The following is a 24,033-nucleotide window of genomic DNA, read 5'->3' as shown; positions in this document are numbered from 1 at the left end:
GATTTAGCCTGTACGAGGGCAGGTTGAAATCTGCCATCTGCAGGACTGGGTGGACGAGGACCTGAGAGGCAAAGGGATGGCAGATGTCCGTTCTCGCTCCTCCGCCAGCCTTTTGCACGGTGCGGCTGCCAGGTTAGCCTCAGTGCTGTGCCCTCCGACTGCCCCTCTGAGAATCCACGCCGAACTCCGTCTCAGCTACGGGCGAGAAGCGACTGATTCGCATTCATCCAACAAGACAGGGTTCCTACATTCTGGAAGCCAATCGATACCTGAGAAAGGTGAAAGAGAGGACAGAAAAAACATGTATTGAAATGCACCTATTTTTTTAGACAATAGAGTTATTGGATAGAGGTGTGAATAGTGGAAAAATGTGGAGATCGCAGTGGTGTCAGATTCCTTGGCAGTGTGCCGACAGACTTCATCGACAGAATCTGTTCAGGATTAGGTGGACACACACGGTTGACAGAAGATATTAGATCTTGTAACCATTGATCGCAGGCAGAATACAGAAGTCTCTATCTTTGATGATATAATTTTCTAAACTCAGACACTGCATTCACAGATTTGGGTTCAGTTTTGGCTGCTTTGCATGCAGACACTCAACTTTAATCGGAGCAAGTGGCAGAGCTTTGTCTCAGTGGTTAGCGATAAAAATGAATTCCTTTCCAGGCCAGAACCGGGAGGTTCTGTGTGGATTTTGCATGTTCTTCCTGTGGCTGTGTGGGTTTTCTCTTGGTGCACTGCATTCCCAAAACATCCATCTCACATAAACTGATGACTCTAAGTTTTGTGTAACTATATTTTCTTTTCTAAGGTTTTATCTTGTAACTTTGTTAAGGTGGGATTCATAGCCCATCATAGCCCATTCATCGCCCCTTCCATGTATAGCATTGGATACATTTTAGATAATAACACACAGTGAAGCTGACGTAGTCCAGATCTCATGATTCACATGATCCAACTGACCAGGAAAACCTTAATTCTTCACGTGTTGATTCGAAAAAGTAGCTAATGTGAGCACAGGATCGACACATTTCCCTATTTGTTTGAGCTCACATTTATAGACCCAGATATATACTTGGAGAAATTTAATCAGTGAATTTGTGTGTTAATGCCAGCGATTTATTTATTATTATCTGAATAAATTATACCAGGACTCTCCAGAGTCTCCTCTTCCCGAGTCCTCAGAAACCGTTCATAAACTTGCATATTCAGATTTTTTTTGTATTTACCACAACTAGAACAGTAAGAATTGTTTCTAAATGAGTCCAAATGGAGGCACTGAGGCAGTGAATAAAAGCTGGCCTGATGACTAATGTGGTAGAATTCAACCCTGGAAGGACGGAAAATACAATCTTACCACAAATGGAAGAAAATGTTAAGAATGAGAAGATGTTCTTGATAAGGAAAGTCACAGTGAAGGTTATTCTGTCTAGAAAACCGTATTTACTATGACAACATCAAAGACGGGGAACACATGGCTGTATTTCTTTGCACCTTTGTTCGATGTGATTTCTTATCTAAAAATTTCTCTGATCTCAGCTTTATCAGGTGCTGGAGGGCAACAGAAGGACAGCCATACACAGCTTAAAGGAGCAGAGCTATTTTTCAACCCCTCACACTTCTCTCTAGTCCAAGTTATCAGTGTACAACAAAAAGTCTAACAGATACAGTTGTACAAACAAAAACTTAAAATAGCACTTCCTGAGAGACTGACGCTCAGAACAGTCGCCACGCCAGCAAACAAGTCATGAACCATGTGCAGCTTCCCACCTTTTGCAGCCCCAAGAGGAATGTCTGAATCCATCAGCTCGGCGTACACAAGTCCAATTACCCGGAGGAGGAAGGCTGCAACAAGAGCAGCAAAGCCAATTATTAAAATTGCAATGCCAATGCTCATGGTGATACCGGGCCTTTCTGTTGAAGGTAAGTCATTAAGAGTAAATGTTTTATCTACCTGCCTTCAGCCTCTTTTCCATCCTCCCACATCAGCATTCTGACCTTGGATTCACTTAATGGCATTGTTAGCAGCCTGTTGCTATGAAAAAATAATACTTATTTTTTTCAACATATTCCATGGTTGTTTAGACTAATTAATAGGCTGGGTTTTTGTTTTTTGATGTTGCTCTGCCTTGGAATATTGCACCAAATATTGTATGCCAGTGGTGTGGCTTTTCAACTCATGGTTCTCTTTTGGTTTCCTTCCAGTCCTCGATAATATTTCTCTGGAAGAAAATGTAGCTCATAACAAAGAGCATTACAGAGCCTCGTTTTCATTTTCTGTTATTCAGGAGAAGAAAGGATTCATATGCTGCAAGAACTCAATGAAAATACCCTTATCTGAACTTTCACTGCTGATCTGTAGATGGCAGTGATAGCATGAGTATAAATAAACAGCTCTTTCCAAACTCTACTTACATTTCTGTATTATGTGTGCAAAATCTAAACTCCATTCACTCTGGAACAAAAACTATTGTGATGCTATTTGTAAATCTGCTCAGTTGTATTTCGTTTCCCTGTAGCTGCAAATTCCTTGGTAATAGCTCAAAATGTATCTTGACTTTGGGTTCAGATTTTGTAAATCCATATAAGAAAAAAAAAATCCAAAATGAAGACAGCATCTGGAGTCATGTTGTCTTGGAGTTCTTAGCAGCCCCCGAGAGCCTCTCTGCCTCCTCTAAGTAGCTGAGCCCAGCACAAAGCAACCATTGTGAGGCTGCTCTTTAAACCCATCCCAGTTGCTGAAAAAGCCCTGCATTCAGCCGTACCCAGTAAAAATCACAGTGCCAGGGCCAAACATCACAGACTGGAATCTTGTCTGAGGCTCATGAATTCATAGGATTTGTTTTGGAGGTATTAAAGCGGCGTTCTGCCGTCATCCTGCCAAGCTTTTGGGACCAGACTGACCTATTTCCCAAACCGCTCTGTCACACAGAGATATAACCTGCTTCAAAATCACTGCCATTGCAATAAATTGAGTTCAAACCCTCTAATGGCTTCACAGTTGGAGGGCACAACCTAGAGAGGGATAGTGAAAGATTAAGGTACAATTGGATGAAAAAAAAATCAGGTTTTCCATGTTGAAAATATAGACACCATAATTTATCTTTGAAACGACTGATGAAAAAATTCACTCATCACTCATCACCAGCTTTTGACATAGCAAATGACCTTAAACTGGTTTTACATTTCTAATGTGTGCCTGCTTGTCAGCATATGAGAAAGTGTGATGAGTTGTGATGATCAAGTTTGGCATGTCACAGTAAGAAATAAAGCCTAATTTCACAATAAGAGAGCAAAGCAAAATACACATAAATTATTGCACTTTTTAGAAAACAGGTTGTTTTGCTATCCATATATCCATATCTCTGTCTATGGAAAAATTGTCCGTTCATCAAAGTTTGGATTGGACTGGATGTGTAAGTATGAGCCACGAGCTATACGTCTCTGTTCAGTTTTACTTCAATTTTCTTGCTTTTTATAGTGTTTTTACATCTATGAAGCACTGGAAACTGTACTAACCTGCATAAAAGATGTCAGATGATAAAACAATCACTTTTTTTTTCCAACTTGGCAAAATACTTCAAAACTGTCTGTGTTGTTTAGCAATATTTGTATTTATTGTGAGTCATTTTACGACTGTGATTGCAACATCCTTGTTATTCTGCGTGTTATGCAATGGGGTTAAATGTGGGTCAGCAGAAATATGAAGTTAAACATTCAACAACACCGGGCACCCACCTGGGACACAGCGGGTCCGACCACTGAGCCGGTGAGGAGGGGGGTGAACCACAGGTTGAGAACCACCGCTGTAGAGACACACGCGGGGGGGGGTGGAGGTGGGGGGAGAGGCGAACACTCCACCAGTCAGGGCAGACGGGCAGTGGAGCAAAAAGATTCATCCCCACTTAACATGTCAATCAGGATTAATGCCCTGCCAAACCTCCCCTTTAGGTTGATCCAGGTCCTCCTGGACTCAGGCGCTAATATATATAAGGCACGAGCAGCGGGAGCGGCGGCAGCACGAGACGAGCAGCTCGGCAGAGACGCGGCGCGCGCGGAGCGGAGTGGAGTCTGGACTTTCCACCACTCGATCGCAGCCTGACAGCAGAAATGAGCGATCACTCACTGCTTTCCAGAGCCTGACGGACTGAGATGTCAGAGCTGCTCGGAGTCATATAGCTCGCGCCTGAGTTCGGATTACTTTCCTCATGCAACCTTCCCTGGAGCTGCAGATCACGCTGTTTGCATGCGGATAAAAAAAAAAAAACTTGCAAGGAGTCCAGAAGTAGTTGTCTCTACACTTTTTTTTTTTTTTAATCTGGAGGAGGACATCAGTTGTGCAACGTGAAACTTGCAGCCTGAGACATTGTATCTGTCGGCTTTCCGAGATGGAGCTGAAGAGTGTGTGTCGCATGCTTCTTTTCCCCGTGCAGATACTGTATTATGTGCTGAGAGCAACTTTTCAGTCCCTGCTGCCGAGCAGGAGGAAGGACCTGAGCAGGGAGGTGGTGTTGATCACCGGCGGAGGACGAGGCATCGGCAGACACCTGGCCGCGGAGTTTGCCAAGCAGGGAGCCAGGAAGGTAATCGCACTACTTGTTGCACACTTTGATCTCTCTGCTCAGCTGACAGTGGAAAGGAGGGTTTCTTTGGGGGTGCATGTGCACGCTGGTAGCTGCTCTAAAGCATAGTTTGTGTAAAAAAAAACCCCAGCAATTTAGAGATTGGATCCTCCACCACCCTCCTCCTCCTCTTCCCTCTACTACATCAGGTAGCCTGTCCAGTCCTGTCTCTAGGTCCCAGGTGTATTGTAGTTTCCACTCTTCTATGAAAGCAGAGATCATGACCTCTGAGCAGCCTAGTTGGTCCTGTGAGGATGGAAACTGTGCCCTCAATCTTGTTTCAAGTGTTGCACAACAGCTTGGGTCAAGCAGAGGCCAGGTCTGGCCAGCATTTATGGCGGATTGATATGATTATGTGTCGTGCTGAGCTGACATTCATTCAGCCAGGCCTGGGGTACTTTTCCTGGATTATGTGACTTGAAGAAAGTGTTTTATCCCAATAATTACTCTGTGATGAAAGCACTGACTTAACTGTAAGGGGGGTGGATGGGAGATGTGCAAAGACCTGCTGAATACATTTTAATGCCATTCACCTCATAACAATCATACTATTACCCTATTAGGGTTTTTTATTTTCTTTAATGCATTTTGTGTGCGGTCTTTGTGCTGCTGTAAAATCTGCCAGCATATCACAAAATAACAAAAGCCTCCATCGTGCCTTTAATAGAAGCCAGAGCAGGTTCTGTTTTCAAGCATGGCATGCCAGCTTGGGATGTCTTTTATGGGTGCATGCAAAACAAAAGGAGTTGAGGAGGAACACTGATAATTTCAACCCATTACAGTTGTTAAGCTGCTAATTTGAGTCCTCTGATGTAAATGATGCCGATGCTCTGCCATCATTGCTTTAATCGAGTAAATGCTCCATCATGTTGTCTTTATATTGCAGATTTTGAAATCTAGGCAGTTTGTAGGTTTGTTTATTAATGTCAGCTACACACAACTTGGAATAATCCAATAAATGTCTTATTTCAAGAGAACGTCACCCCACACTTCCCACAATGCCCCCCCCCCCCCAAACAAGTCACTGCCACTTGGAGGTAAATGCTCCGCTGACCACAGGGACGATTTATCATCATCTCCGTGCAGAACCTGGAACTGTGCTTTATCTTCCAATCCAGTGGCTGAACATTACACTGCCGGGCGGCCGATGAGTCGCTGGTGTCCTTTAGCAGTAACGCATTAATGCAGAGTGGCTCTGTTTTTGATGGCCTCAGATGGGAGTCGTCATTACACATGGAAGAAATGCTGGTAATTCCAGCCCACACCGAGCTGCCCAGCTGAAAGCTGCGGGTTGTAATTATCTGCCCATGTGTGACGCGGGTGCCACATCTCAGATGCTTTCTTAAGGCGTATTTTTAGCAGCTTGAAAACATTTGCTAAAAGCTGAGCGAAACAGTAACTGCCTCCTTCTGTCTTTCACCGCCATCTCCTTGGGGGAATAAGCAAGAAGAAACCGGTGGGTTTTAAAAGCTTTGCTTTGCAGCTGCACAACAAAGGATGTCACCACGCTTTTCAGCACCCCATTGTGTGGCATTATCAAGGTGTGAAGGGTTTGAAAACAACACCTGTGGTAATGTGGGTGACAATTACTCCCTGCCTAAAGAGATGCTAAAAAGAAATGGGACGGTAATTATGAATAGGGCTAACCTCTGTGAACTTGTGCTCACCCCAGTTGGAGCCCCCGTGTGACTGGCAGCCGGAAGATCCTTTTTCTTCTACTCAGGCTTCAGTGTTTTCGTGATGTGAGGAAGACTAACTTTAGTGCTGATGAAAGAATTCACTGGGATGAAACAAGTAAAGATGCACAAGGGAGGCCAGGGTTTGTTCTTTCTTCTCCTTTTAGCAAAGGAACTGCCAAAGTAAAGCCTCGAAACTGTAACCCAGACCGAGCCATTTCTTTAAAGAAGCTTCCAATCGCTGTATTCGTGTGATTTCTGAAGAGTATAAATAGTTAATGAATTCCAACATCATTTTTCTTCAGAGATCCTTTCAGCGCATGGAAAGCAACAACTGGACAACAAACCATTTACAGGAAAACACAACATCTTTCATGAGCTTGTTAGCAATACATAAAAACATCTCCCCCACGGAAGATGAGCCAAATCAATTCATTGACAACAGGTCTGGGTGGGTGTGCTTGTGTTGCGCTGGAGGCGGGAAGCACACCACTCCCAGCTGGGTATTGCCCTGCAACTGACCTTGCTGTCTCCGCAGTAATTAGACAGCGGCAGGCGACTGCCTCCTGAACTCCTGCTGCCCCCTCTGTGTGCCGCCTCTCTTCTGGCCCGTACAATGGGTGTGAAAAGGAGGTTCATACCCACCCATACATTCAGCCCTGGGAGATAGAGTATCACTGTAATTCAGCTGGAGCTACTGGGGGATACAGAGCTGTACACCTCAGCCTGTGGCAGCTGCATAGTCTATCTGAAGGTCTTGCAACATCAATTTGTTGATTAGAAAACTTTTACTTACAGCCAGTGTTGACTTAAAGTCTTTTTAGGCATGCCGAGTTTGAACAATCACTGGATTATCACTGATGGCGAATAGGGCTCATGCAAGGTCAATTAGAAACTGTTTTCTTACAGTTTCTCTCCAGATACCAATTTGGCCAAAGTGTGTTTGCTCTGAGGGTTCTTTGTGTTGTGACGGGTGATAAACCTAATGAATTAAATAACATTTAACTGGGAGAGCACAGTTTAAGTGCGGACTTTTAATGAGAACTGTCAGCTTTGTTTGTCTGGCTCAAATCCTATTAAAAGCTTTCAGTTATTTATCAGGACCTGTCTGCCTTCACTGATTACTCAAATGGGCTTGCAAATGAAGCAAACAGAAAACTCAATCAAAAGCAACTCGAGCTCGGACCGTTTACAGAGGGAGGCAGGCCCCTGATTGCTCCAGATCTGATAAAGAAATACATTCTAACAATCTGTATTTATATTTAGCACCTGTCAAGTCAAAGAGTTGGAAATCTAAACTCAACAAATCAACAGAAGTCTGTTCTGCTGCCTGATTGGAAATGGTTTTTATGGATGTATAATCATGTTGAACAGTTAAAGTGGCGGGGTGAACTTTGAGCTGAAAGACTGGCACAGTGACTTTGTGCCTACACACACACATACACACAAACAGCCTTTGACTCTCAGATACACAAGATCACTTTCCAGAGGACTTTATGCTCAAATATTAACCTTGGTCACGGGCGACTGGCCAAATCCCACACTGGCGTCCTCAGCACTTCACACACACACTGTTTTCAGACTCCCTGACCAGAAATGACAGGGCTCATCTGCCCAACAGGCCGTGTAATCTCTTTGAGAATTTGTGTTTGAGAGATGAGGAGGGCTCACCTCCTGATTTCATTACCTTTCCCTGACCCCAAAGACTGACAGATCTAATTGCCCAATCACTAGTCCCCCCCCCCACACCTCCATCCAAGCCCATGTTCCCTGCTCAAATGACCAGTATTCATTTAGTCTTTGGGTGGATGAAGAGACAATTCATTTGCACAGCAACCCCCGAGCCTTTAATCTTGCTCGAAAACTATTTGTTGGAGTGAAAATGGCCTCTCTGTTCTCGGAATGAAAAGAGCGATGCTGCTCAAAGATTTCTTCAGTTCCACCAGGTCTTATTGCCAGAAAATTTGTGCAACACGGGGAAGGTTTTGTTGATGGCCGACTGCCTTGAAAACAACACTTTTCTCCTGCTTATTAGACATAATTCATTTGATTTTCTTCGGCTCAGTTTAATGAGGAACACGTTTGTTTTGCTCTGACCTTTAAAAACCTGATCCCTTGCTATAGGTGATTCTGTGGGGCAGAACAGAAAAGTGCCTCAAGGAGACAGCCGAAGAAATCTCCCTCTCTGGAACGGAGTGCCATTACTTCCTATGCGACGTGGCCAATCGGGAGGAAGTTTACAAGCAAGCCAAGGTGGTGAGAGAAAAGGTATGCCAGTTTAATATTTATAAAGGTAACCCTGCCTGCACATGGATAGATTTACACACGGTGAAACACATCGCAAAGTATTTCACCGGGATGTCTTTCCGTCTCGTCCTTATGCATATGCGCTCTGAGCTGCTCCGTCTTCCATCTGGCGTATAGATTACATTTCATCTGAAATATCTGAGCTTGAGTAGGGAATACTGCTGACAGCTCTGGTGCAGCACAACTATATCAACTCAGGAAAGCAGACGGAAAATACTGGAGATCTCTGACAATGGTGGGTTTTTTTTTTTTTTTTTTTTTTTTTAAATGTGCTTCTTATTCTCAGGTGGGAGATGTTACGATATTAGTGAACAACGCAGCGGTCGTTCATGGTAAAAGTCTGATGGACAGCGACGACGACGCCCTCCTGAAATCCCAACATATCAACACCATGGGACAGTTCTGGGTAAGAAGCTCACCATTCCTGCAGATTACCTGTATTTTCATCATATTTAGATGATAGCATGGCAGGATGTGCAGTAGGCACCCCAGACTTGTCAATCATTACAGCTATTATGGCAGGTTAAGTGGGGTATTTCCAAAATGCCTCTCAGCCACAGAAACATCAGAAGGGCTTTGAAACTCATTGCATTCTTTTTTTTTTTTTTTTTTTTTATTTTGTGTGGAGATCAAAAGACTGTCGTATGCAGACAGAAATGCAATTATCAACTAAATGGAAATGTAATCTTTGGTTACACAGGGCCTGTTTTCCTTGTCTGTTTTTCTTTTTACTTTGCCGAATACATTTCACTTCGTATTTCCACACCTTTCCTCCACCTCGTCTTTTTTTTTTTCCCCTCTCCCTCATTGTTCCCGTTTTTCGTCTCATCTTAGACAACAAAAGCCTTCCTGCCTCGAATGCTGGAGCTTCAACACGGCCACGTCGTCTGCATTAATTCCATCCTGTCCCAGTCGCCCATCCCCGGGGCCATAGACTACTGCACCTCCAAGGCCTCGTCGCTGGCGTTCATGGAGAGCCTGACGCTGGGCCTGCTGGACTGCCCCGGCGTCAGCTGCACCACCGTGCTGCCCTTCCACACCAACACAGAGATGTTCCAGGGCATGAGAGTCAGGTGAGAGGAGAGTTTGTTCTCTTTATTATAGTATTTATTGACAGGCAGAAATGTCAACAAATAAGCACATTGTGCATTTTCACTGCATCAGTCCAGCGGCTTTTCCAAATATTAGGAGATGACCAAACCTTGAGTTATTGAAACTCTGCAGAAACAATGTATTTACTGTGCAGAGAAATGAAAATACTTTAGACGTTCCACACTTTAGTGAAATAGTTTTGGGACAAAACTTACAAATGACAGCCAGATCAAGCGAGCGGTGCGATTTCCAGTTGTCGTGTTCCTTATATGCAGCGTTTGACTTCAGAGAAACTGAAAGCCTGAGGTAAATAAAACCTGTAGTCTTGCTTTTCCACTGTGGCAGAATGATTTCCAGCGTGTCTCACGGCTACTTTCCTTCCTGTGCAGGTTTCCTCAGCTCTTTCCACCCCTCAAACCGGAGGTAGTTGCTCAGAGGACCGTGGAAGCAGTCAGATCTAACAGGGCCTTCCTCTACCTGCCCTGGACGATGCACGCTCTGGTCATTCTCAAAAGGTAAAATCTCTCCTTGAACATCTGCAGTTGTTTTGTCTCATTTGAATTTGCTGTCATCTTTACAACCTATCACTGTTTCTTCTGCAATGTGCAGCTTCATGCCACAGGTTGCGCTTGAAGAAATCCACAAGTTCTCTGGGAGTTATACCTGCATGAACACGTTCAAAGGGAGGACATGAGGCCGGATTGTGCACCGTATGAGAGCAAGCTGGACAGCTCAGGTGTGATGAAGGGAAGAACGGACCTAAAGACGTCTGAACGTGACGAGGCCCTGTAATACCGTGGACACAAATACTTAGGGGACATGCAAGGGTGTTGCTTCTGCAGCTAGAATGAATTGATGAACTGTACGATACATTCTGCTCGTGTGTGTGTGTGTGTTTGTGTGTGTGTGTGTACGTGCGCGCGTGGATTTGTGTGTAGTATTGAGGACTGAACGCCACTCTCACTCTGAACAGAAGCCATGCATAGGTCTGTATTAGTAGTTATTCCGGAAGTTTGTTGTGAACTCATTTTAGTTTGTTTTTACAGTTTTTTTTTTTTTTTTTGTTTTGTTTTTTAATTCTCTTTTTAAAGTGTCTTTAAATCAAAACAAGATAATAAAGTGGAGTTTTAGAATTGCACTGTCTCCCTTTGTGGATGATATAAATAGAGAGGGTGCACGCTGGGGAGGCGCACGCTGTTTTGATGTCTGGGTTTCGGCTCCCATGGCAGTGTGTGATAATACCTTTTGATTTATTCCAAGCATGACATCAACCACTGTGACAGACAATGTTGTCTCAACATAAAACACACTCTCGGGGGCATGTGGGGCATTCTCCTGCTTGTGCTGTGCCGTCACAATACGGCGCAGGGGGATCGCGTAATTTCCAATAAACATAATGAACTCAAAACAAACCAGCGGGCCTCCATCCTCACGTGTTCAGTGTGGTTAAAACCACAGTCTGCCAACGTGTGCAGGCAGAGACGTGGGGCTTTTTGCACCCAGTCGACATTTTCAGTCCTTCATGTTTGCGGAAAAGGTATTTTCTTAGGAGCACTGCATATTGAACTTGATCCTTTTTTTTTTTTTTTTTTTTTTTTTTTTAAGCTTGGCTTCAAGTTAAGTTTAAGATTCCTGCAACTTATTATCTCATCAGTGCATCTCTGTGTGCACAGGGATAGCATGCAAACTCCAGACAGAAAAACCCCGGTGACGTGAAAGTGCTAACCACTATTTCACTGTGCACAACCCTAAAATGCTCATCATGGAGGGTAAATGAGCGAGATCTAGTCTCTTTTGCTTAATTACATTAATTTGAGCAGCAGCAGTGAGCTTTGAAAATGACAATAGATGCAATTTGTCATTGTCAGAGTCCCACAACTGCCTTATGATTATTTCAAAGCTACAAAAGAAAAGATTTCCAAAAGAGAGGCACGCTTGCAAATTGAATTACCAGGAACTCACGGGTGCCTTTCTTTGAACTACAATGAAACAAATGTCTGTGTAACCTGGAAATTTGCAACAAGCTGCTCCATTAACATCAAAGTAGCAGATAAGCACCTTTTACATGGGGAGATCTTTGAGTTCATCTTCTGTGAGGCCTGCATCAGCGAGGAGCAAATTCTCACCAGTGTATTAAAGAAATGCTTTGACATTTTGGGAAATGTTCCGATTAGCTTCCTTGCTCAGAGTCAGAAGAGAATATCAATACCATTCTCTTTACTCGGAGTGGTATTGATCTTCCCATCCAGCTCTTGGCAACATACCCTGAAATGAGCATAATGCATTCCTAAAAATGTTTAACTTTGCCTTTAACAGCAGAAGCATCAGGAGCAAATCAGCCCTCTGAACCCTCGGCGTCTTGGAGGAGATGCATCGAAAATGTGTCATTTCTGTGTTGAAATGCTTTTCTTTTCTATCCAATCAAGTAAAATGTCAGACATGTTGGCTGAGGTTATACCAAAGTGTTAAGCAATAAGACAAATGTCATTTTGTTGATATGTCTTTTAACCAGTCAGGGTTTTTTTTTTTTTAAGAATGAGTTTCTAACAGAACAATAAAATTTAGTTTATACTGCTCCACCAAAAAAAACAGGGTCATTAAGTATCATAAGTGGTAATAAAGTAAATAAGGTTAAGAAAGTGGTTTTATCCCTTTTCAAATCACAGATGGAAGACAGTATATTTGATCTTGTTAATGGTTAATGAGATGAGGCCCAGATCTGACCTCGGTGAGGTTTAGCAGCCCAAACGCAGGGAAGCAGTTAAAATGAAAGTACTCCACTCAGCTGCACTCTTCTTAACCTCAATTAGAGGCTGTGTTGGGCTTCCCTTAAAGAGTAAATCTCCTGAGGAGTCTGAGCGGTTCATGTATGAATCAGGGGGAAAAAAAAACTCAATCAACATTTGAGACTGGAGCGCAAGAGGAAAAACAGTCTTGGTATTAACCCTTTAACAACATGGATTCATTTTGTTTTCAGCTTAAAGCTCAATTTCATTTTTTTTTTAATAATGTTTTAATTAGAACCTAGTTTGCCTTGGCTTTTGAATTTTCCAGATATTTTGAGCGATGAAGTAGTTATGGTCATGATGCCAAATATTATGAGCAGCGACTGAAAGCGATTTAACAGTAACTGTCATTGAAATCCTGTTATTTCAAACTCCATATTTACATATTTTGTCTCAATTGTAAAGCCTTAATATACATATTTATATTTACAGAAATATTTTTTTAATAGCTTCTGTCCCAAAATGAGCATTTTTATAATGATTAATGACTATTATGATATTCTTTTTATACAAACACATAGTTTTGTGCTGATGTGTGGATCGGGCTCTTTGTGGTTGCTTACTCAGCTCCTCTGATTGCCCCCCGTGAGACCATAACTAATACACCATATTTAGATCAGAGCAAAGAGCAATGTTCAGTGGAAATGCAACAGAGCAAAAGTCTGCACTTACTCATTGATGGGGTTTTTTTTTTCTTTTCTTTCCCACTGCAGTGAGGTTAATAATGAAGCCAGTGTTCCTAATACAGAACAGAATATGTGCTGCGCTGCCATACATACAGAGTCTCTGATTTTTCTGGTTTTGAAACTCGCTGGCACAGAAGGAGAGATGAGTTTAAAAAGTGGCTCTGTGGTTTTTTGGGATCTACAAAAAAAATCTCTCTCACACACACGCGCAAAGAATTTTCCCCTCGGTGCTTTGAGAGCAATACACAAAGTAATAAACGCATGAAGGGATATGGAGATCACAGATCCAGACTTGCAGGGAGAGACACCCCTTATCTGAGTCAAAGCAAGTCAAAGCAAGCTCGCACCACCAAACGCTCTGAGCCCTGAGAGTGGCTGTAAATGCTGGGACTGCTGCTGGCCTTTGGCTGCCAGACGAGGCTCATAAACATTCATTTGAATCGCAGCGAACCATAAATGCCCTCCTGTGCACTCACGATAGGGCCGCACATTGTGATCAGTAGGTGACCCGCACTGGGCTGGGAGGGGGGTGGAGGGAGGGGGACGGGCAGAACAGAGAGCGAACCCGAGCCTCCTTCAAGGGCCTGTTTCTCATTCTCTTTGTGAGCTGTTGCGAAAGCGGAGGGAGAAGAAGCATGTTGGGATGGAACTAGGTCGAGGAGGCATGTAGTGCACGTATGCTGGAGAAGGAGGGCTAAAATGGTCAGAAATCTCTCGGGGCAGGTTCAGTGCAAGGTTAGCCAAATACTGAATAAATCAAAGAGGAGCTTGGAAAGCCTTTTCCCTGCTGAAGGCGCAGAGCTCCAGGGTGACTGACCAAGCGCAGGTGGAAGCAAGAGGACTTAAGGTTCGGTCACATGGGAGGAAATGTGAGAATGTAGCAGTCCCGGCTGGAACCACATTCCCCGAACGATTCAGTTTTATTCACACTTGTAACATGGAGTTAAAAGATGTGCCAAGAATTTATTCCTAATGTGTTTTACTTGTCGGGCAAGTTTGTCCTTAATGTCTGTAAGTCATAACCTACTGCAGCATCGTTGTTATCGAAACACAGGAAATTCCCCTCTCTATACACTAAAAGAGAGCAACAAGCCTGAAGGCATTTTCCTACATGCAGTCCCAACACTGGGGCTTGGAGAGTCAGCCTCCAATGATCCATCAAATATATTATAGGCGGCCGGATCTGGAGTCCGTTTGGCTTGTTGTGCAGTGATGCCGAACGCATGTAAAACCTCGGCCAGGACGGGATTCTGCACTTATTCACATCGCATCCACGTCAAGACTCTGAGTTTCCTGGCAGATGGTTCACTGAGACTTTGAAACTTGATATGTCTGCTGCTATGACAAATATCCCGTGTTTCCACAAACACATCAAGTGTGGGGTTTTTTTTGCTTCACATTACTTTTTCCTCTTGTTTTTTTCATATATATGGAATTTGTATCGCACATGCCTGCTAACATTTATTTAGATGCAACCAGTGCTGACAATAATTAGATTGAAAAATCAAGTTCTACTTTAACACCAGTGACTAGTTTAATTTAAGAATTTACTAACAAAGCTACAGTTATTCAGGTTTCATGACTGATTGTTTAAATCATGCTTTAACCCTGCTACTCTGCTGCTCTTCCTGCTTTGTGCAAAAATCCATAATAAATGAAGAACCATACTTTTACGATGGCCAGCTGCTTTGCACTAATAAACTGAAAATAAGCGCTTATCAGATATGTACGCCGTGGACTATCACCCGTAATAAACCCCGCGAGTGTGTTTGTTTTGTAGACACGGCCCAAAGTCACAAACCGAACGAGCCGCGGAGCCAGAGGTAACAAGGCGGCGGTGGAGTTCGGCGCGATGTTATTTGTTACAGCACCTTATCCACTTTCTCTGAGCAGCGCTGTTCGCCCTCTCGCCAGCTCGTTGCCGGGTACATCCATCACGGAGTGTGTAGTATGATAAAAAGGCTCGGCCCTAACCCACAGCAAGGGGCCAGGCGTGACGCCTCAGTTGACCTGTCAAACTCCAAGAGTTATTATACACCGTGGTGTTAAAGGTTAAAGGGAGCAGCCTGCTCAGAGGGTGCCAGTCCTCAAAAACACACAGACAAACAACAACCCGCAAGATAAATGTAGAAAATTTGCCGCATTTTCGTGAATGAATAAAGAAATCGTGTTACATGTTAAACTCAGGCTGACACGGTGCGTCTGGCTGCAGTTTCCACTTCATACTCTTATCACATTCGTACAGGTCGCGCACGGCGGAGAGAACAAATGAAGGGGCTGATTTTTAAACAAATACCTTTCATAAATAACTGTTTCAGCGAGTTAAATGCCACACTCAAATATTCAATTACTGCAGCCGCAGTTGGCTTTTTTCTTTATTTTAAGAAATGCAGTGTTCCCAGAAAGCTCATGCATATATGCAGCAGCTCTGCGACACAAGGTCAAACACTTTTTAGTTGGAACATAACTCTCTATAAATTGTGTTCATCACTGGCTGCCAGCTATATCTACACAGTCATTTGTCCACGGCGTGCAGAGAAGCGCTGGGTATCTATATGGAGATCTCTGTTCCGAGAATGTTTTTGAACATTACAGAAAGCTTTGTCTTCTTTATCGCATGTAGTTTCAGCATTAAGATTTGTCTCTAGAACATTGCATCTTGCCCCAAAAAAGATACGATTTGGTTTAAACCAGATGGGAGCAGCACAGAATGTGCAGGCACCAGTGAGGAGACGTCTCACTGTTTTGAAATAGTATTTTTTTTTCTCCTGTTAGTGTGACACTTTGTAATTATGAACTAAAAAGGTGCCATGTAATTTCTTTGACTATGTTAACCACAGAATTCAAAAGTACAGATGTGGCATTTAAAGATCCGATCTTCCAGGGTGCCACATGATGAAAAAAAAAAAAAAAAAGAAAGAAAGAAAAAGAAAGAAACCCTCTGGGTCATTCAACTCCACTTTGAAACCAAGAGCGCTCTGTTTCACATGTGGTTTCCAGTGTTCTGCTTTTGAACACTGACAGTTAACAGGGAGAAAGTAGGAGGTAAGAGCTGAGGGACAAACAAAGCAAAGTAAAGCCTCCTTTTCACTGCAAGCAGAAGGCAAACACTCGGAGGGGAAGGGTGTGGGAGGGTGAAACACAGTTCACATTGCGCGGATGGGCTCTGGATATTTATAAAGCCCACCAGGCATCACGTCAGGAGAGCTCTGCTGAAAAAATGTTGTTCCCAGATGGATCGTTTCAGCGAGATTTATTTATTACGGCGGAGCTTCCTCATAGATTACGCAACAGTGTCGCAGCATGGGTGAACTCTGCGGCTCGGCGTCTGTTGCCAGCAGTCTGCCTTGCTCAAGGTGAATCCGATGTGGGTCATGCGGAGGGCACGGCTCTCCAGACACAGCCGTCTGAATAACAGAGCAGGTACCAAAAAGGTGTGCCAACCTTTTTAACTTGCCATCGCTCTCATGGAGACGGAGGGAGGTGTAAGGCACGCATGCCGCAGACTCTCCACTACACAAACACTGATCACGCTTACAGGGATAGAAATAGATGATATGTCAAGTCTGCTTTCTTGGCTTTCGCGCAATTACTGATAGTTAAGATGCTCTATTTAAATTCTCTTGGCACAGAAGCTCCCGATTCATCACAAGGCTAAATTACACAAACAAAGCCCTCCCAGGCCCGCAGCCTGCGCGCATGTCATGTGACCAGAGTTGGCGGCCTCTGTGAACTACACCTGAACTTAGCTAAATGGAAACAGACCAAACACACAGTGTGCGTCAGGATGAAAGCATCCCTCTGGAGAGCTGTAACTGAGGATTTTGGAGTAGAAGATGTGGGTTATCAGGCAGCACGGGAGAGCTGAAAAGCACTTTTCTAAATGATTGAGTCAGCATGAAGCTTTGTTACATGTCTGAGCAAAAACGGCACTTAAAAGCTCGGCTTCGCAGGACATTTCTCCGCTCGATTTTACCTTTCTGACAGTGGGGCCTGCATGCCAGAAACACAGAAATTCAACACAAGTCCCTGCTCCCATTTTTTTCTGAACCTTGCAGTTTATTTTTCATGTGTGCGGCGGAGAATGATGAGAAACAAATATGTGTGATCACATTATTCTGTAATCTGTTAAAGCTGAACACAGAAAACCAGAATCTGTCTTAACAACAATAACACTTGAGACGTGGAACGAAAACAACCTCCGCACAAAGTTCAGGTATGAGCGATCACTGAATGTGTGGGAAGCAGATCCGCAGCAGCTATCCTCCTACTCACGACATGCCTGTGCGCTCACCGCTGCACTCACACGTTGTTCAAACTCTCTATATATATTTCATGGAGTAAGTGAGGAATAGCCAGTTTGTGTTTGCGCCTTTCACACAGAAGCAGGAAGAGTAATTGCCCGCTCAACACCTCAGAGGTGAAAGGTTGGCGGTGAATGCGGGGGGTGGTCATCCAGCCTGCCGTAATTAGCCCGCAAAAGGACAAATGAGTCTTCCACCAGATCGCCGTGAACATGTCAGATTTAGACCGCTGAAGAGCGTTTTGCAAGATATTATCGTGACCTTTGACGGCACTATAATTAAGTGATCGGCTGGTCTTGAAATGAGATTGGAAATAGTTGATCACAAGAAGTTCGAGAACAGTTGTGCGTAAGGCTTTTCAGCAAAGGAAGGTATCAGACACACAGAAAAACAACAATTTATGAAGGCAGCTTCGACTGGCAGAGCAGTTTGCATTCTCTTAACTCATTCCATAAAGTATAACTAATCTCGATACAGGCATCTGGGTGTAATTTGGTTGAAAGGGGGATTTGTATGAAGAGTAATATGCAACACAGCTGCCCTCCTGAGACACAACGGGGTTTGTGCGCATTCTAAAGCATTTGATCAAAACAATGTTTTCAATTGTCATAAAGCCTGAAGGCAAAGAGCTGCAATTTTGTGCAATTATTCAATCAGACACTTCCACCATATATGGACAATGGATAAGCAGAGAAGTTCTTCTCCTGCTCAATTAGGCGAGGTTTCATATAACAGGACGATCAGCCCCTTCCCTGCCACTGCTCTGCTGCCGGGCTTGGATGAGCCAGACTGGACTGAGATTGAACTGAGCCGAGGAATTCCAACATCTGGCTTGTATCTACAGCTTACGGTCATTTGGATGCAGTTGATAGTTTCCAGTAGATCCACAAAGACCGAATTGTTCTGGGTTTAGGCCTTGTGTCTGCCTTGGACTCGGAGGGCGTGGTGCTCTGGCGCCTGACTGCCACAGCTGGGCCTGTCTGTCAAATCCTCATGTGACACAAGACTGAGTTATCCCCAGCGTGAGAATTGGGAGAATGATTGGGGTGGTCACCACATGACTGGAGAAGTTGGGATCGAACACAAGGACTTATATTTTCGGGCTAAATGACCTCACTTGTTATATAAAATAGAGGTTTTGACAAGACGTTTAGCTCCTCGCAGTTTTTGACCGCATTAACTGTAGCAAGGGAAATCATACACAAAACTTTTTCAAGGACGGAGGGATGACAAACACTTGCCTCAGTCAGCTAAACCACACTCTGGTGACTCTCCTCCCCCACCAAGGTCCCACACTACACTGCAAGTTTGACAATTGGGTTCAACACCAGGTCAAGCTCTGGGTTTGACAATGGGCCAACCAGTCTTCAATGGGAGTAAAGCAGACAGCTTTCCCACAAAGAGCTCAGTCACACAGAGGGGATTCTGGCTTCGTGGCCTCTCCTATTTAAACCACTCTGACTGGAATTAAGGAAAAACTTTCTCACTGTGTTACAACATTACTAGCGCCGTTGTTTGTGTTGTTGCTGGCTATGGACACTATCAGTCATAATCTCTAAATACGTTCACTCCACAAAGACAAGCTTGTTTACTTTGCTTCTGCGTGATAATTATGTATGTGTCACCCTCAGATAAACTTTGTGTGAACTGATGTGAAAATAATACATCAGAGTCTTAGTTCCTTATCTGTGTGTTTTTGGACCAGGCTAAAAAAGACTGATTATGTCTGAAACATCCCTCAAGCTTCTGCCAGTGCATGTGTGTTTGCCTGCTCTTGCTTTATGTTTCATGGTCGTACTTGCATGTGTGTAATGATACATGCGAGTTTTCCTCTGCATATGCCGGAGTGAGGCTGGCGAGCGCTGACTGAGGGACATGGATCTTGCACACTGAGTGTGTGAACTCTGGCTGAACCCCTGGGTGTACTGTTTCAGGCACGCTCTGACAACCTCGCCCCAATGACCCGGCTCGCGACTGCACAGTTCACAGGGAGGTCCTCTACTCACGCACAGCCACCCCCTCCTCCCACTACCACCACTTCTCTCCCTCCCGTTCTCCCCTCATCCCCTATCTGCTCCCCCTGCACCCTCCTTCACCTCTCTATTTTACCCTCCCTCTGCTCTCCAACTTCTCTCAATCTCTTCCTTCATGCTGAGTTTTTTTTCTCTCTCTCTCTCTCTCTCAACCCCTCCTGCTTTCTCTTCTCTCTCCTTTTCTATCACGCTGTTGTCAACAAGACAGAAACTGTCTGCTGGCATCTTGGAGGGAACGGTCCTGCAGTCCTGCCAGCAGAGACAAAATGTCTTTAAATACTGGAGACTCCACTAGCCTTATCAAGGCTTTGGAACAAATAGCTTTTTTTTTTTTTCTTCTCGGTGAAATAACACTTCCCAGGACACCAAGATTGATTCCAACATAATCTTTAAAAGGGAAAGTTTGATGATAAAACCCTGCAAATGACAAAAATGTTTTCTGCTCTTTCCTGTGAGTCTGATGGAATTAGAAGTAATAAAAATAAGTGCATTTAGTTTAACATAAAGTAACTTCTTTGTAAAGTAAAATATTTGGGCTATTTTTCATTTGTGTGAAGGGCCAGTGTTGTTCAGACTGAACAGACATTCTCAAACCACTCCAACAGTCCAGATATCTTCTCATAAAACTGTAGGTTATGAGCTAAGTTTATTTGACTGAGGGTCAAACTAGACCACAGTGGATCACAGGTGACTGCAGGCAAAGGGACTCTGGACAGGTGGCGAGAGAATCAAGGCTCTGAGAGGCAGACACACGATGGCACATGTGGTCATGGATTCACCTCAGATGCATTTGTTTTGGACTGTCATACACGCTTATGCTCCCAACGAGATCCATCCATCCATCCATCCATCCATCCATCCATCCATCCATCCATCCTTGCAGAACGATGGGAGAAGCAGAGTACAACAATCTGGACTGGTTGAAATTGCATCACATGGTAACACAGAGAGACAATCACTCACACACACAAATTTAAAACAAATCATGCCAAATGCATGTTTCTGGGACTGCAAGAGGAGAGTACCGGTACATTCTCAGATAAAACCCAATTACGTACAGGGAGAACATGCAAACTCCACACTGAAAGGCCCCCAAACGCAGCCGGGACATGAACTGGGGACCTTCTGAATATGAGCGTGTGCAGCCGGACTCTACCTGACCTGAGAAACCTCACAGAGACCGCAGACTCAGCACAACTAGGGAAACTCCTCAGATGTATTTTAGGTTGAAGACGTTCCAAAAGCCAGGAAAGCTGAATTTTAGGCTTCATTGTACATTGAACACAACTTTCAAGTGTCAGTCAGCTGATGTTTCACTTCTGTGTGTCAGTTACATTGTGTTTCGTGAGGAAATGTCAAAAAGTGTCTTTTGAAAAAAACATTGCTTATGTTGACTTGTTTGAACAAAATGCATGGACAGACTGTTGTACAATGAAAGCTTTTAAATACATAATTTTCAGTTGAATTTGTGTTCTTGTTTTTCTACTGTGATTATGAACTTTATAGAAAAGGCTCAGATGATTGATTTCCAGTGCATACCATGCAGCAGGTGTTGTATTTTTTAACTTTTTCAAAGATAGTGACTATTAGTGTTAAGCTTTTGGACAAGTTTGTCCTGAAATTACTCTAAATCCAGTTTCGTTTTGCAAGTCACAATACATGTAACAGCCACAGCCTGTGTAGACTCAAGCAGAACTGAAAGTATTCTGGCCTCTTTCTTTTACAAAATAAAAAGCTAAGGAGAAGGAAGAAAAGAAGAAAGTGCAGACATGCATCATTAATCTCCTGCGTCCTCTGAGATACACATTTTGAACAGATCTTAAAGAACTATTACATGTAGTCAAACATACACACTAAGTTAGCGGAAAGCGTGACAAACAATCAGCACACTGCTGCAAAGAAGTGGGAGTGTTTTTTGTTCTCATCAAGACTAATAAAAATCAGTCCCTGGGAGTGAGTTTCAGTAGTTGTTATTCATCTCTGGGCAAAGAGCACAAGTCTTGATGTTGACTTGCTTCACTGGATAGCATTACTGCATTTTTTCCCCCAGTGAGTCACTGGCTGTTTCACCATAGCCCTCAGTCATTTTGGTCATGAAGCCTCGGAAATATGATGATTCAGTGTGTTTCTCATTTAGTACCGAGTGCAAGCTGACCTATGATTTATATTTTAGGCTTTCAGTTTTAGGAGGCTGTATAGTAGGAAGAGTGAAACATGGGTAGACGCGTCATTAAAAAATGGCTTTAAAATAAAATACCGGGGAGCAGACATGCTGTTTGTGGCAAGCTGTGGTCTGGCTTGTAAGTCTTTGTGGCCACCTGATGTGCCGGGCAATAAACAAACGCTTCATAAATCTGCAAAGTATTCCATCTCTATCAATGAGTGTCTTGTGCCGTGTCATAGGTCTGCAAACTCCTCATTGCTGATCACCCCACCAGTCATCTCATTAACTCCCTGCCAACCTCTCCCTAACCCCTGGTACAAGCTTTACTCTTGACATTATGGGAGGGACCACTTATCCACTCAAAGGGCCCATGCTGTGCTGCCTGTGCAAACTGCCTGATTAGTTGGCCACCCCTGACTTGCTGTTTGGTCTGTGAGTGTCAAATGATAGATTGTCTCTCATTTGTCTTTTTCAAAAGCCTTTATACGCCTCTGCTCCGTCTCCTGGGTTTAGCACATCCACCTGGTTTCTGTGTTGTTTGATGATCACTCATGAACAGTCATTTCCGACAGAAGAAGGGCCGAACAAGCAATAAAGCGCCTTTTATGGTACATTTATTGAACAAAGAGCTGCTTTCAGTTTCTCTTATATTACTGGCTCTCTGAGAAGGAGTGTTTTTCTCAGCGTGACGACACGGTTTAGTTCTCACATCGCGGAGCTCTTTCTCTGTCCGCGGGGAATCGTAACGCAAGACTTCTACAAAGACGCACACAAGGACGAGAGCTTTAAAAACAAAACCTTCATCTTACTGTCAGAAAAATATTTATTGGAGAAGGCAGCCCTCCTCACCCTCCCATCCTCGGAGTGACCTCCGTTTACCCAGGGCATGCCCCCGTCCTCCACACACCCCGCAGAACTCCTGCTGGAAACGGGTTTGTGTTACAGGGCCCCTGGGGGGCTCGCAGCAGGGGCTGGAGGCCGTCAAGAGCAGGCCCCTCCAGCCACGGACAGCTCCTCCGCTCTCGCAGAGTCAGCAAGGGAAAGACCTGAACTTGGAATGACCCCACCAAGCGAAGTCCCCGATGGGTTCATCTGCAGGCCACAGCTCCGGTTCCCCTCACCCCTAAATTTTCCTGCTCTTCTATTTTTTTGGGACCTGTTTTTCCAACTAGACCAATACATTTTCCAGAAAAGTATCACTCCCCTGCAGCCCTCAGCCCCTCGCCTCCCCCCAACCCTTCCTGCTTCCCATCCTCCTTTCCTCCTATTTCAACACAGTCACCCTCTCACCCCCGTCCCTCACTGACTCACCTAGTTAACTCCTTTTTCTCCTCTCTTTCAAGTCTTTCAAGTTTATTGCCCGTTTATTGCTCCTCTTCTCTACACCTGCCTTCCTAATGTGGAGAGTTAGTTAAGATAGCTTATCTTTAATATGCGACGAAATATAATGCCGTGTCATGAATCAATGCCCAGAAGAGATATGCACAGATTATTAATAGCACTTGTTCCCCCTCTAATGAATTAAAATGCTCCTTGGAAATTTGCATTAGGAATATATGCATTGAATACAAAAAGCACACATAAAACACTCATTTATTAAAGCAAAAAACTTTCACAGAGTAAATATATGTTGAAAAGCATTCACCAACCTTGCAAATTAATAAAAAGTGAGGTGTAATTTCTCTTCTCTTTGTAATTAATTGAACCCTGTATTCAGTAATTTGGGTTTTGATTATATCCATTTTGCCTGTGAATTATGATATTGTGAGTTATCTATGACCAACAAGAGGTGATGTGAATGACATTATCTTTTTTCATGGCACTTGTCAGGTGGTGGCTTACACTCAGCACCAGTTGAAGATTTAAGGTGTAAGAAGCAGGGAAAACATGCTCGTATGAGAATTTAAGCAAATTGACAAGGATCAGATTTTGACTGGGTCAAATCATCTCCAAAATTGCTGCCCTTGTGAAGATTCCTGATCTAATCAATGGGCAGTGTTGTTGAATTCTCTGCTAATTGGGCGCGACTTCATTCTGGTCGTTCTGCGCATGCTCTGTGGTGATGACGCAAATTTCCAAGATGGCGGCCCGCAGTCCGAGTTTCGAGTCGTGTGGAGACGATTTGTTTAAGGGCAGTTTTCGAAGAATTGGATATATTAAAATGACGTTGACATTTTCAAAGCTGTCGCGTCAAAGTTAATCGAGAAAGAAATACAAGAAAATGCTATTTACTTCCGGAGGACATCTGTACGTCACGGCCGCCCCTTGTCCAATCAGAACGCTTCTCAGACTCTGTCATAAGAGAGAATTTAATCCTTAGTTTTTCCCATGTAAACGCCAAGCTCATGGATATAATTCGG

At 43.8% G+C, this 24,033-nt stretch overlaps 1 protein-coding gene across 1 annotated transcript; it reads left to right on the top strand.

Moving 5' to 3' along the window:
• Positions 1-3,861: 3,861 nt before the first annotated feature.
• On the top strand, positions 3,862-11,081 carry LOC115388753 (short-chain dehydrogenase/reductase 3-like). The gene is made up of 6 exons (XM_030092005.1): positions 3,862-4,586; positions 8,426-8,569; positions 8,895-9,014; positions 9,443-9,681; positions 10,090-10,215; positions 10,310-11,081. The coding sequence occupies exons 1-6, from the start codon at positions 4,392-4,394 to the stop codon at positions 10,392-10,394; spliced, it is 909 nt and encodes a 302-aa protein (XP_029947865.1). The 5' UTR covers positions 3,862-4,391; the 3' UTR covers positions 10,395-11,081.
• The last annotated feature ends 12,952 nt before the right edge of the window (positions 11,082-24,033 follow it).

This window comes from Salarias fasciatus, chromosome 5 (assembly GCF_902148845.1).
Source record: "Salarias fasciatus chromosome 5, fSalaFa1.1, whole genome shotgun sequence".
In the NCBI taxonomy this organism is placed as follows: Eukaryota; Metazoa; Chordata; class Actinopteri; order Blenniiformes; family Blenniidae; genus Salarias; species Salarias fasciatus.
The sequence above is the reverse complement of the archived record's forward strand: the minus strand, read 5'-3'. Positions and strand labels throughout refer to the sequence as shown.

What these genes read in the sequence shown, in the direction of transcription:
- LOC115388753 (XM_030092005.1), top strand. Translation starts at nt 4,392, where the DNA reads ATGGAGCTGAAGAGTGTGTGTCGCATGCTTCTTTTCCCCGTGCAGATA. An exon ending in CCAAGGTGGTGAGAGAAAAG is followed by an intron (nt 8,570 to 8,894) that starts GTATGCCAGTTT and finishes TCTTATTCTCAG; the next exon opens with GTGGGAGATGTTACGATATT. An exon ending in GCTCTGGTCATTCTCAAAAG is followed by an intron (nt 10,216 to 10,309) that starts GTAAAATCTCTC and finishes TGCAATGTGCAG; the next exon opens with CTTCATGCCACAGGTTGCGC.